General features: G+C 43.8%; 1 protein-coding gene across 3 annotated transcripts in view; it reads left to right on the top strand.

Annotated features, from left to right (window-relative positions):
- Positions 1-13,787, top strand: part of stan (Protocadherin-like wing polarity protein stan) — a 45,480-nt gene that overhangs the window by 28,522 nt on the left and 3,171 nt on the right. For 2 of the 3 annotated variants that reach the window (XM_068291198.1, XM_068291197.1), the window contains 3 exons: positions 708-2,353; positions 2,415-9,759; positions 9,831-11,741. In XM_068291198.1, the coding sequence (XP_068147299.1) occupies positions 844-2,353; positions 2,415-9,759; positions 9,831-11,741 (10,766 nt within the window). In that variant the 5' untranslated portion in view covers positions 708-843. Of the gene's footprint in view, positions 1-707; positions 2,354-2,414; positions 9,760-9,830; positions 11,742-12,658; positions 13,175-13,787 lie in introns of those variants that run through there. The other variant, XM_068291199.1, reaches the window with a different exon arrangement.

A 13,787-nucleotide genomic window follows, 5' to 3' on the forward strand; every position in this document is an offset into this window, starting at 1 on the left:
AGTGAAGGGGTCGATGGGTCTTCTGAGCGTGTTCCCTGTGTTAATTAACAGACCAATGCACTTGCAACTTTCATTATGGAGAGGCAAATTGAATGAAATGAGAGTATAGAGGGCATCAAATCGAATTTCATTAAATTTTTAACAGGACTCCAATGGCTAGCCAGCTTCGACTAACTGACTGACTGACTGACTGAATATGAGTAAATGGTCATTCGAGCTTTGTTTTGGTATCATATGGTGACATTTTGTTGGCTGCTCTGCACCTCACCCCGCAAAAAAATGTTTGGTTTTTCTGATTAAGCTGCCTCAAAGGGGTAAATGAAAAACATCAACAAAAAATAAGAAAAATTCTCTATGAAATATGGCAAACACACAAAGCAAAAAAAAAAAAAAGGAAGTAGAAAAATGAAAGAAGAAATCAGGTTTAATTTTTAGCTGGAAAACGGAGAGACTGGCAGAGAGAGAGAGGAAAAGAAAATTTGTTGTGTGCTCTTGTCAGACGAAGAAAGCGAAATTAAAAATTGCTGCCTGCTGTTATGGAACGTTTCGCAAGAGTTTATTCGGGTTTTAATTAAGTCAAAGGCAACATTTAAACTGTCAAAGGCATACGAAATTTAAAGCAAACTTTTCCGTTAGGAAAACCATAGCGCACTTTTCAGGGCATAAATTGATTTAATTTTTGTCTTTGCTCTTTTGTCTTTTTACAGGCCCACCGATGATAACTGAATAGAAGCATTCATTAAGTTGTGGTTTCTTGGCCACACAAAAACACACACACATATACACAAATCCACACGCAGACACACTGTTTCACGCATCCCAGCAAGGACTTAGGAAGAATCGATGGCTATGCTAACTAAATTGAGATTCTGGCTTATGCTCCTGCTTCTGCAGTTGGCAAATTATCACACAAATGCCTATTTAATTATTGTGAACGAGGAGACCCCACCGGGGACCATAATATTCAATGCATCTGTCTACAAGTTGGGCTCGGAGAGGCATTATAAAATCAATGCCCATAAATCAGCTAACTTTGTGCATCATCTAGTCGCAGTTAGTCATAAGGATGGACAAATTCAGTTAAAGAAATCCCTCAAATGTGATGGGATATATTATCCAAATCTGTTCACATTTTATGTGGATTCCACATCAAATCGTCTGCGTAGCATAGACTACTATAGTCTACCGATAAGAATATTTATATCGGGCCACGAATGCAATGAGGACAGACGAGTGGAGCAAGAATTGCATCATCATCACTACGAAGAGGAAGATAATACTGGTTACTCCAAGAGACGTAGAAGATCTGCCATGGATTTGAAACTACTCGATGGGAATCAATTGGAATTGGCCTATAGAGAAAATAGTACAGATTTTCGTCCCGGGGATCTCATCTTTGGGGACACCTTTGACAATGAGATGCGTCATCGAATATTAAGTCGCAAGCGACGCTCTTCGAGCCAAAACAAAGATCCTTTGCATCTGCAGACAGCGCTGCATCGCAGGATTAGCGATGCCAAGCAATGGATATCAGAGACCTATGCTTCTTACGCCATACACACGACAGACAAATGGAATCAAATTTGCTTGAGGCGTTCCCAGTTTATCAATAGTTTGAATGCCTTTCTACCCAAATCCGTTTGCCAACATTGTCGAGTAAACTTTTTGGATGTCAACGACGAACGGTTTGCCATTGAACATCAAAATCGCGACTTGGTGGCCAGTCGTGATGTTTGCATACACGAATCTATGTGGAAAGTTAGCATCACATTTAACATACGATGCAATCGCCATGACATAGTCGATTCGGATCATCGTCTGAAGATTGTTTATCATCATCAGGAATTCAACGATACGGATATAGCGAAGAGAGTTCGTCGGGAGCTACGTAACCAATCGCCCTATTTCGAGCAGGCATTGTATGTTGCCTCCGTCCAGGAGGAGCAGGCAGCGGGTGCAGCTGTGACCACAGTGAGAGCTCGTGACCCGGAAGATTCGCCAGTGGTTTACTCGATGGTGTCTCTGCTCGACTCCCGTTCGCAGTCGTTATTCAAAGTGGATTCGCGTACAGGTGTAGTGACTACATCAGCGAGTTTAGATCGTGAACTGATGGATGTTCATTATTTTCGTGTGGTTGCCACTGATGACAGTTTTCCACCACGTTCTGGCACAACCACTCTGCAAGTGAATGTCCTGGATTGTAATGATCATAGTCCCACCTTTGAGGCGGAACAATTTGAGGCTAGCATTCGTGAGGGTGCGACTGTTGGCTCAACAGTGATTACACTACGCGCCACTGATCAGGATATAGGAAAAAATGCCGAAATTGAATACGGCATCGAGGTAGTGACAGGTAAGTGTGGGTAAACTGGAGGAATTCCTTTCCGAAAATCTATTTTTTCTTTACCTTGCAGATGGCTCTGGCTTGGCGCAGACACAGGAGATGCCCATTTTTAGAATTGACTCTCGTTCTGGTGTGATCTCAACACGAAGTAGTCTTGATCGTGAAACCTCAGATAGTTATAATTTGGTGGTAACCGCCTCAGACATGGCCTCCGCGCAAAGTGAACGCAAGACGGCCACAGCTAGTGTTTTGGTAAAAGTCCTGGATGACAATGACAACTATCCGCAGTTCAGCGAACGCACCTATACAGTCCAAGTGCCAGAGGATCAGTGGGGCAGCAGCGAGGATAATACAGTGGCCCATATACGAGCCACAGATGCCGATCAGGGCAATAATGCAGCCATACGATATGCCATTATTGGTGGCAATACCCAGTCGCAGTTTTCCATTGATTCAATGTCCGGAGATGTGAGTTTAGTTAAACCATTGGATTACGAAAGTGTGCGCAGTTATCGCCTGGTTATACGTGCTCAAGATGGAGGTAGTCCTTCCAGGAGTAATACCACTCAATTGCTGGTCAATGTTATTGATGCCAACGACAATGCCCCACGTTTCTACACCTCTCAGTTCCAAGAGAGTGTTTTGGAGAATGTTCCAGTGGGCTACAATATCATACGTGTTCAAGCCTACGATTCTGATGAGGGAGCCAATGCAGAGATAAGTTACAGCATTTCCGAACGTGATGATAATTTTCCTCTGGCCGTAGATCCTCGCACTGGATGGGTGCAGACCATTAAGCAATTGGACAGAGAAGAACAGAGTCGTTTTACCTTCCAGGTGGTGGCCAAAGATGGCGGCGTTCCACCAAAGTCAGCCAGCTCTTCGGTGGTAATCACAGTGCAAGACGTGAATGACAATGATCCGAATTTCAATCCTAAATACTATGAAGCCAATGTGGGTGAGGATCAGCCACCGGGTACTCCAGTGACGACGGTGACAGCAACTGATCCCGATGAGGATTCACGTTTGCATTATGAAATTAGTACAGGAAATACTCGTGGACGTTTTGCGATCACCTCACAAAATGGACGAGGTCTTATAACTATCGCCCAGTCGTTGGACTATAAACAGGAAAAACGCTTTTTGCTCACTGTCACAGCCACCGACTCAGGTGGACGCTCAGATACCGCCACTGTACATATTAACATCACCGATGCTAACAATTTCGCCCCCATCTTTGAGAATGCCCCATACAGTTCTTCCGTATTTGAAGATGCCCCAGTGGGTACGACAGTTCTTGTGGTTTCCGCTACGGATAGTGATGTCGGAATTAATGCTCAGATAACATACTCTCTCAATGAAGAGAGTATAAATGGCTTAGGCACTGCCGATCCTTTCTCAATTAATCAGCAAACGGGAGCCATAGTCACCAATGCCCCACTGGACAGGGAAACAACTAGTGGTTACCTGCTAACGGTGACGGCTAAGGATGGTGGCAATCCATCGTTGAGTGACACCACCGATGTAGAGATAAGTGTCACAGATGTTAATGATAATGCTCCCATGTTCAAGAATCCTCTCTATCAGTCATCCATTCTCGAAGATGCTTTAGTTGGAACTTCAGTGATTCAGGTTTCGGCTAGTGATCCAGATATAGGACTCAATGGAAGGATAAAGTATTTGCTAAGTGACCGTGATGTTGAGGATGGTTCATTTGTGATTGATCCCACATCGGGAACGATACGAACTAACAAAGGATTAGACAGGGAGAGTGTGGCCATTTATCATTTGACAGCCATAGCTGTGGATAAGGGTTCACCACCGCTTTCGAGTACGGTAGAAGTGCAAATACGCCTAGAGGATGTCAACGATTCACCTCCCACCTTTGCGTCGGATAAGATTACTTTGTATGTGCCAGAGAATTCCCCTGTGGGATCTGTAGTTGGTGAAATACACGCCCATGATCCCGATGAGGGGGTCAATGCGGTAGTTCACTATTCCATCATAGGTGGCGATGATTCAAATGCCTTCTCCTTGGTCACCCGTCCCGGATCGGAACGAGCCCAATTGTTAACTATGACAGAACTGGACTATGAATCCTCACGGAAGCGTTTTGAATTGGTAGTCAGAGCGGCCTCTCCTCCTCTCCGTAACGATGCACATATTGAGATTTTGGTCACCGATGTCAATGATAATGCCCCGGTGTTGCGTGATTTTCAGGTGATTTTCAACAATTTCCGTGATCACTTCCCCAGTGGCGAAATAGGTCGTATCCCAGCCTTTGATGCGGATGTCAGTGACAAATTGAATTATCGAATTCTATCGGGAAATAATGCAAATTTGTTACGTCTGAATAGCACTTCCGGGGGATTAATACTTAGTCCACAATTGAATACCAATGTTCCGAAATTTGCCACTATGGAAGTATCTGTGTCTGATGGAATTAATGAATTGAAAGCAATCATGCAATTATCTGTGCGACTAATCACCGAGGACATGCTATTTAACTCGGTAACCGTGCGACTAAATGAGATGACCGAAGAAGCGTTTTTATCGCCATTGCTTAACTTTTTCCTAGATGGCTTGGCGGCCATTATACCATGTCCCAAGGAGAATATTTTTATATTTAGCATACAAGACGACACGGATGTCACATCAAGGATATTGAATGTTAGTTTCTCGGCGAAGAGACCAGATGTGTCCCATGAGGAGTTCTATACTCCACAATACTTGCAGGAGAGAGTTTATCTCAATCGAGCAATATTGGCTCGTTTGGCCACCGTGGAGGTCCTTCCGTTCGATGACAATCTGTGTGTACGTGAACCTTGCCTTAATTTTGAAGAATGTTTGACTGTACTGAAATTTGGCAATGCCTCGGAATTCATACACAGTGATACGGTGCTCTTCCGACCCATTTATCCGGTGAATACATTTGCCTGCTCTTGTCCTGAGGGTTTTACAGGCAGTAAGGAACATTACTTATGTGACACTGAAGTGGATCTTTGTTACTCGGATCCTTGTCAAAATGGAGGGACATGTGTCAGGCGCGAAGGAGGTTACACATGTGTGTGTCTTGCCAGCCATACGGGTTTGAATTGTGAGACAAATGTCAGTGAGTTACCAGCCTGTATGTCCACCAATTGTGAGGGTTCACTGTCGTCATGCATGAGCAACAATCACTTTTTAAGCTCTCAACCTCCACCGTACACTCCTACCTGTGAGTTGAGATCTCGTTCCTTTTCGCACAACTCATTTCTGACATTCGAGAGTCTCAAGCAGAGGCATCGCTTTAACCTAAAGTTGAGATTCGCCACGGTTCAAGAGAATGGTCTGCTCCTTTACAATGGACGATACAATGAACTGCACGATTTCATAGCCCTGGAAATATTGGATGGACACATTAATTTCTCCTATTCACTGGGAGACCATAGCGAAAGTGTTTCAGTGCTGCCATGGAAGATTTCCGATGGTAAATGGCATGAGGTTGAGATTATATACTTTAATCGTAGCGTAACTTTGGTTCTCGATCAATGTGACACAGCCATCGCATTGGCAGGAGAAGAACTGGGCGAACGTTGGAGCTGTGCCAATCATACCACGTTGAAGTTGGACAAACGTTGTGCCCTATTGACCGAAACATGCCATCGTTTCCTGGATCTAACAGGACCTTTGCAGATCGGTGGTTTGCCTCGCATTCCCGCCCACTTTCCAGTAGCAAATCGAGATTTCGTGGGTTGTATTTCCGATCTGCGCATTGATGAGCGCTATATCGATCTGAATTCGTACGTGGCCGATAATGGAACTATTTCGGGATGCCCGCAAAAGTCACCGTTATGCTCATCGGAACCTTGTTTCAATGGTGGCACTTGTCTTGAAGGGTGGAATACATACACATGCGATTGCACAGAAGGATATGCGGGCATCAATTGTCAGGATAATATACCAGCTCCATGGCGTTTCTCTGGTGATGGTAGCTTAAGTTTCAACCCCCTACTGCGACCCATTCAACTGCCCTGGTTAACTTCATTCTCATTGCGGACAAGACAGCAGAATGCTTTTATAATGCAGATACAAATAGGACAAAATAGTTCAGCTGTGATTAGCTTGAAGCATGGCATTCTTTACTATATCTACGACAACGAGCCAATGTATCTGGCCGGAGCATATCTATCGGATGGAGAATGGCATCGAGTGGAAATCAAATGGCAACAGGGATCGGAAATTCAATTCTCAGTGGATTATGGACAACGCATTGGGTCAGTGCCTATGTCCCAGAAGGTGCAGGGATTGTATGTGGGAAAAATTGTAATGGGCAGTGTGGACGGAACAATTGGAGCTGTGGATGCCAATGTCAGTCCCTTCGAGGGATGTCTGCAGGATGTGCGTATAGGTGCAGGTCAGGCGGTATTATCGAGACCCACCATAAGAGAGAATGTTGAAGATGGCTGTGAATCGAGGGCTCAGTGTCCAATGGAAAATTGCCCCATTCACTCGACATGCATTGCCAAATGGGACGTGACCACGTGCGAGTGTAACAAAGGCTATGTCGGAGAAGACTGCTCTCCGATATGTACGGTAAAGCCGTGCTCAGCTGGAATATGCAGAGCAAATATCAGTTTGTCCCGAGGTTATCGTTGTGAGTGCAATAATAGCTATCAACACGGGGAATACTGTGAGAGAGAGTTGCAACAACCCTGTCCAGGGGGTTGGTGGGGTGAACGCGTCTGTGGACCCTGCAAGTGCAACCTCAAGCAGGGTTACCATCCGGATTGCAACAAGACGACGGGTCAGTGCTACTGCAAAACGAATCACTATCAGCCGCCCAACGAGACCGCCTGCCTATCCTGCGATTGTTACTCCATAGGAAGCTTTAACAGCGCCTGTAATCGCTTGACTGGACAGTGTGAATGCCGTGAAGGTGTGATCGGACGCCGCTGCGATTCCTGCTCCAATCCCTATGCCGAAGTGACGCTCAATGGCTGCGAAGTGGTCTATGATGCCTGCCCGCGTTCATTTGCTGCTGGCATCTGGTGGCCCCGTACACCACTTGGTAGTAGCGCCATCGAGAATTGCCCTCTGCCCGCCCGTGGTAAGGGTCAACGCAGTTGTGACAGTCAAACGGGCAGCTGGACAACTCCGGACATGTATAATTGCTCATCAGAGCCATTTGTAGAGCTGCGCCGACAATTGGCCCAACTTGAAAAACTTGAATTGGAACTAAACTCATTTGTGGCCATTAAAATGGCAGAACAACTGCAAAGATCCTGCGCAGCAGTGCATCGCAGTGGAGTCAGCAAACAGCCGGCGACAAAACCCAATAACAGACGTTACAAAATGGAATCATCGTTCCTTCTTAATGCCAATGGAAACGTCTGGTCGCATGAGTTGGACATGGACTATTTGTCGGATGAATTGAAATTCAGCCACGATCGTTTATATGGCGCCGATCTCTTGGTCACCGAAGGGCTACTACAAGAGTTGATTAACTATGAGTTGATGCAAAGTGGCCTCAATTTGTCACATAGCCAGGATAAATATTTTATTAAGAATTTAGTTGATGCAGCGAGTGTTATATTAGATCGCAAATATGATGCAGAGTGGCGAAGAGCCTCGGAGTTGATACAACGTGGCCCAGACGACTTGGTGGATGCTTTTAACAAATATTTAGTCGTACTGGCACGCTCCCAGCATGACACCTATACCAGTCCCTTTGAGATTGTGCAACCGAACATGGTCCTGGGTCTGGATATTGTCACTGCTGAATCCCTCTTTGGCTATGAGCCGGAACAATTGAGCGAATATCATCGTAGCAAGTATTTAAAACCGAATGCCTTTACCACCGAGAGTGTGGTACTACCAGATACCAGTGGATTCTTGCAACACTCTTCCAAACAAAGGCCGGTCATAAGCTTTCCAAAGTATAATAATTATATCCTAGATAAAAGGAAATTTGATAAATACACAAAGGTTTTGGTTCCCCTGGAAATGCTTGGCATCACTCCACCGGAAAGTGATGAGATTACCTCTCAGGGTAGTGGTAGTCGAGGCAATGATTATCGTGCAATAGTAGCCTATGCTCAGTACAAGGATGTCGGTCAGTTGTTACCTGATTTATACGATGAGACCATTACACGACGTTGGGGTGTCGATGTCGAGTTGGCCACGCCCATACTGTCATTACAAATTTTAGTACCATCGGCGGAAAGGGAACGAGAGCGTTTTGAGATTCCCTCAAGAAAGATTTCTGTATCATCTAGTTCTTCGATAACATCTTCCGCCACTGGAAGCTCCGAGCAACAATTTGTAGAAGTATTTGATGTACCCAAGGCACCATCAAGTAGCAGTGAACAACAGATTGAGGATATAAGGATTACTGCTCATGAAATTCCAGGACCCGCCTCCTCCAGCGGTTCCTCAGGCGAACTACTGGAAGCTCATAGCAATGAAGCTTCGTTGGAAAGTGATCCTCATATACACATTAATCTGGACGATATCGAATTCCATGGCAATTCTGGTGAAGAGCAGGTGTCACCCGACTCTACGGAACAGCTTAATCCCAATTACGAGGGCCCCACATCCAGTGAAGAGAAATCCAAGGGTGAAAATGAAGCCATATATCGAGATCGTCGTCTGGTAAAGCGACAGGTTGAGGTTATTTATCCCACCGATCAACAAATGGATGGAAACCAGCAATTGGTCTATCGCTCTCTGGGTTCACCACATCTCTCCCAGCCAATTAAGTTGCAAATGTGGTTGGATATGGACTCGTCACGTTTTGGTCCTCGGTCGAATCCTCAGTGTGTGCGTTGGAATTCCTTCACCAACCAATGGACACGTCTTGGCTGTCAGACTGAGATTCCCGATTTCGACGGTGACTTTTCTCTGTCATCTCAGCAACCGATTCTAATCAATTGTAGTTGCACTCACATTTCGAATTATGCAGTAATTGTCGATATCATAGACCCCGAGGATATACCAGAGCCATCTCTGCTGGTGCAAATAACGTCATATTCTGCTTTCATGGTATCTCTACCCCTGCTTTTGGGAGTTTTATTGGCTTTGGGTCTACTACGAGGGCAGCAAACTAACTCGAACACCATACATCAGAACATCGTATTGTGCGTATTCTTTGCCGAATTGCTTTTCTTCATTGGAATGCAGTCACGTCGTAATCTTCTGGAGCTGGAGAGTGAATTCCCCTGCAAACTGATTGCCATATGTCTGCATTACTTCTGGTTGGCTGCGTTCGCCTGGACGACTGTTGACTGTGTGCATCTTTATCGCATGTTGACCGAAATGCGGGACATAAATCATGGTCCGATGGGCTTCTACTTTGCCATGGGCTATGGTGCGCCTGCTGTCGTTGTTGGTTTGTCTGTCGGTGTAAGAGCACATGAATATGGCAACAGTCTGTTGTAAGTATCTAAATTTATACACCTTCAAATCAGTCATTTGTTAATCTGGTTTCTTTCTCTCTCTTCCCTAGCTGCTGGTTGTCTGTCTATGAGCCTGTTGTATGGTGGCTTGTGGGTCCCATAGCTGGCATGTCACTGGTTAATCTGCTGATCCTGTTTGTCTCTGTGAAAGCTGCCTTCACACTCAAGGATCACGTGCTTGGCTTTGGCAATTTAAGGACTCTTCTGTGGCTATCTGTAGTTTCGCTGCCCCTCATGGGTGTCATGTGGGTTTTGGCTGTTCTGGCCGCTTCAGAGCACTCTCAGCTATTGAGTCTACTGCTGTCGGGAGTCGTTTTGTTGCATGCTCTGTTCTGCCTCATTGGCTATTGCATTATCAATAAGAGAGTGCGTGAGAATCTTCAACGAACTTGTCTGCGATGTATGGGCAGGAAGGTGCCTCTCTTGGACTCCTCCATGGTAGTGAGTAACAGTTCGCATAATGTAAATGGTACCACCGCCACGGCGAGACCTAATAACTTCCTGGCGGGGACCTACGATGGCACAGCCAGAAGAAATATCGGCATAAGTGCCAGTAGCACAACCTCTAGAAGCACTGCCAAGACCAGTTCCAGTCCCTACAGTGATGGCCAACTAAGACAGACTTCCACGTCCACCTCGAATTACAACTCAGCCAGCGATGCTCCAAGTTTTCTAAGAGGATTTGAGTCATCTATTACTGGAAGAAGGAGTGAAGAGAAGTCGAAGCGACAGCGCAAGGATTCGGATTCTGGCTCTGAAACCGATGGCAGATCATTGGAACTAGCTTCAAGTCATTCCAGTGACGATGACGAGTCTCGTACAGCTCGCTCCAGTGGCACACATCGCAGTACGGCTGTCAGTTCTACTCCGGCAGCTTCATCGTATCTGCCTAATATAACTGAACATGTGCAAGCTACAACTCCGCCTGAACTGAATGTGGTACAGAGCCCACAACTCTTTCCCAGCATCAACAAGCCGCCAGTCTATGCGCCACGTTGGTCCAACCAACTAGCAGATCCTTATCTACAATCTGCACATCCTCCCAATAATGTGGGACGTTGGTCCCAGGACACGGGCTCCGATAATGAGCATGTCCATATGGGTCAGAAACTGACGATTTCCCCCAATCCATTGCCTAATCCTGATCTCACCGATACCAGTTACCTACAACAGCATCATAATAAAATCAACATGCCTCCATCGATCCTTGAGAATATAAGAGATGCTCGAGATGGTTATGAGGATAGTATGAGTTTGTATGGACGACATGATCAGTACGCGGATAAATATGGTTCTTACAAACCGCCGCCCAGTCATTATGGCAGCGAAAAGGACTATCCAGGTGGTGTGGGGGGAAGTGGTTCTCAGACCATTGGCCACATGCGCAGTTTCCATCCGGATGCTGCGTATCTGAGCGACAGTATTTACGACAAGCAGAGGACACTGGGCAGTGGGTCACCTTATCTGTCAAAGGATCGTATTACTCCCGATATCTATGGTTCACGGGACGGTCATTATAGTCTGCAAAGACAGCGGCGTCCAAATTATGCTACGGATTCATTGCATTCAGTGCATTCGCTCCTCAAAAACGATTACCAGCAACAGCAGCAGCAACAACAACAACTGCAGCAACTCGCCTCGGATCGTCTGTCGGAGGGATCAGATAAGAATGGTTACCATTTCCCTTACACAGCGGAAGAAGATCACTTGCCAGCCCGCAAACTGAGTCAAGGGCAACCGCCATCTCTGCATGGCTCACAGCTGATGCATCCTCCACCTGTTCCTGCTCCTTCCATGAATGGCATTATGGTGAATGATATGAACAATCCGGGTCTAATAGCCCGCCATACCCTAAACGGCGGTTCGCGTCATAGTTCACGTGCCTCATCTCCCCCCTCTAGCATGGTGGCTCCCATGCAACCACTGGGTCCTCTTCCTCTGGCCAGCATAACGGATACTGAGTAAGTTTGCGGTTAAAATGTTTTCGAAAACTTCACTAATCCCAGAGTTAATAAGTAAATGCAACTGATGCCTAATCACAATTTGCATCAATAAAACGATATATGTATGTATTTAAAAGAGTAGACGCTCTTAAATTAGAACCATATCTTAACTTAATGACAAATCTATTAATTTGAACTCGTTTAGACCAACAAAGGTTAAGGATGAGTTCTTAAAAGTTCTAATTTCTGAGCGTCTACTGTAACCTTAATAAATCATTGAAGATTGACGCTTATAATTAGCCCTTAACAAATCTATTGCATTTACCGACCTCATAGGAAAAAACATTTTTTGTTATGGGTTTTAAGCTTCGGTGTAATCCAAGTTGGCTTTAACCCATCTCGCTCCCTCTCTCTCTTCCCCTATGTATACTAAATGGTTTTTACTTACTTTTGGTATTTGATTTGCGTTCTAATTTCGCCTACTGCTGGCCAAAGTTATTGCTTTTTTCGTACTCAATGTTGCAAGACCCAAAGAGTTGAAACCAAAAAACTTTCTCTCTTATTTGGCCTATAGAAGATTAACTTTTTTTGTTGGTTTTGTTGGTTGGTTTTAGATTTTTATTCTTCTTTTTGATGGCCGGCAACAATTAATCTGTGGTCTTTTGTTTCTAATTCTCTTTCCTTTATGGCAAAAACCAAAAAAAAATAACACAAAAAAAAAAAAAAACCACGATAAACAATCTGTGGGGGGAAAACTCACAACAATGAAAACTGAAAACAATGCAAATGAATATGATACGAAAACTACTCACTCACTCACACATATCAACAACCACTCATGCACGCTCGCATCATACACACACACATACATCCATATACATATATACATATATATATATTTATCTCTGTGTTTATACATGTCCACGTCCTTTCAGCTGGTCCTGGGAACGTTTGAAGCAAATCTAATTTGACTATCTTTCACTTCTATTCTCTTCATATTGTGCTTGCGCTCGCTCTCGCCCACTCTTTCTCTCTCTCTCTCTTTCTCTCTCTCGTCCACTCTCTCTTTCTTTCTCTGTCATTGCTTTGGCAAAAACTCAACTAAACTACACACAAACACACACATATACATACATACATACACACACGCATATCTAACTCTAAAATGAAATCAACAATGGCGGCTTTTGGTCTTGGTCTTGGTCTCTCTCATCTTATAAAACAAACAACATCAACAACTACACTGACATCCCGTAACTCCAACTACAATAACAACAACAACAACAACAACCTACAGCTCAGAGGTAAAACACAATCAACATAAAAAAAAAAAAAGAAAATGCATTTTCGTCCATCCATTATGTTCTCAGTTGTTTATAATTAATATCATTTGGCCAAATTTTTGAAAACTTCATCAAATAATTTTTCCACCGCACAATTTTCACTTTTAATTTTCAGACATTTCTATACCCTTGCCAAAGGAATAAACTTGTATTAGGGTAGATTGTCGCATTGCTAAGAAATAAGCCGATAAAAACAAAATATATATCTTGAACATACGAATTATTCAGTATATAGATATATCCCTGTTCGTCCGTCTTATGACATATGTATATATACTATTCGAAACACCATTGATCCATCGGGAACTAAGTTTTTTATTTATGATTATTTGATTACTTTCGATTCGAATGTCATTAGAATTAATATATAAAGTTAAGTGCTAAAATTACTGCACACATCTGATTAAAAATTAAATAGTAAATTTTTTGGAGCACTTTTTAGACAAACAAGCAGAACGACTAGCAAGGGTATACAAATTTCGGTATGTCCGAAAGTAATTTTTAATTTTTCCATCCATTTTTTTCGAAATTGTAAATACAATTACAAATTCATTTAATTAATGTTTGAAAATTGAATGTAAATATTAATTAATTTAACCTGACAACTTTTGTTAGTTGATGACCTTAAAATAATTTGGTTTTTTGTTACTTTGTGATTTGAGATTGCAGTAACATAAAACATGTAAATATTAAGTAAATTGCATTTCATCCATTCATTACG

The sequence above is a fragment of the Drosophila tropicalis genome, unplaced genomic scaffold (genome assembly GCF_018151085.1).
Source record: "Drosophila tropicalis isolate 14030-0801.00 unplaced genomic scaffold, ASM1815108v1 contig_593, whole genome shotgun sequence".
NCBI classification, from domain to species: Eukaryota; Metazoa; Arthropoda; class Insecta; order Diptera; family Drosophilidae; genus Drosophila; species Drosophila tropicalis.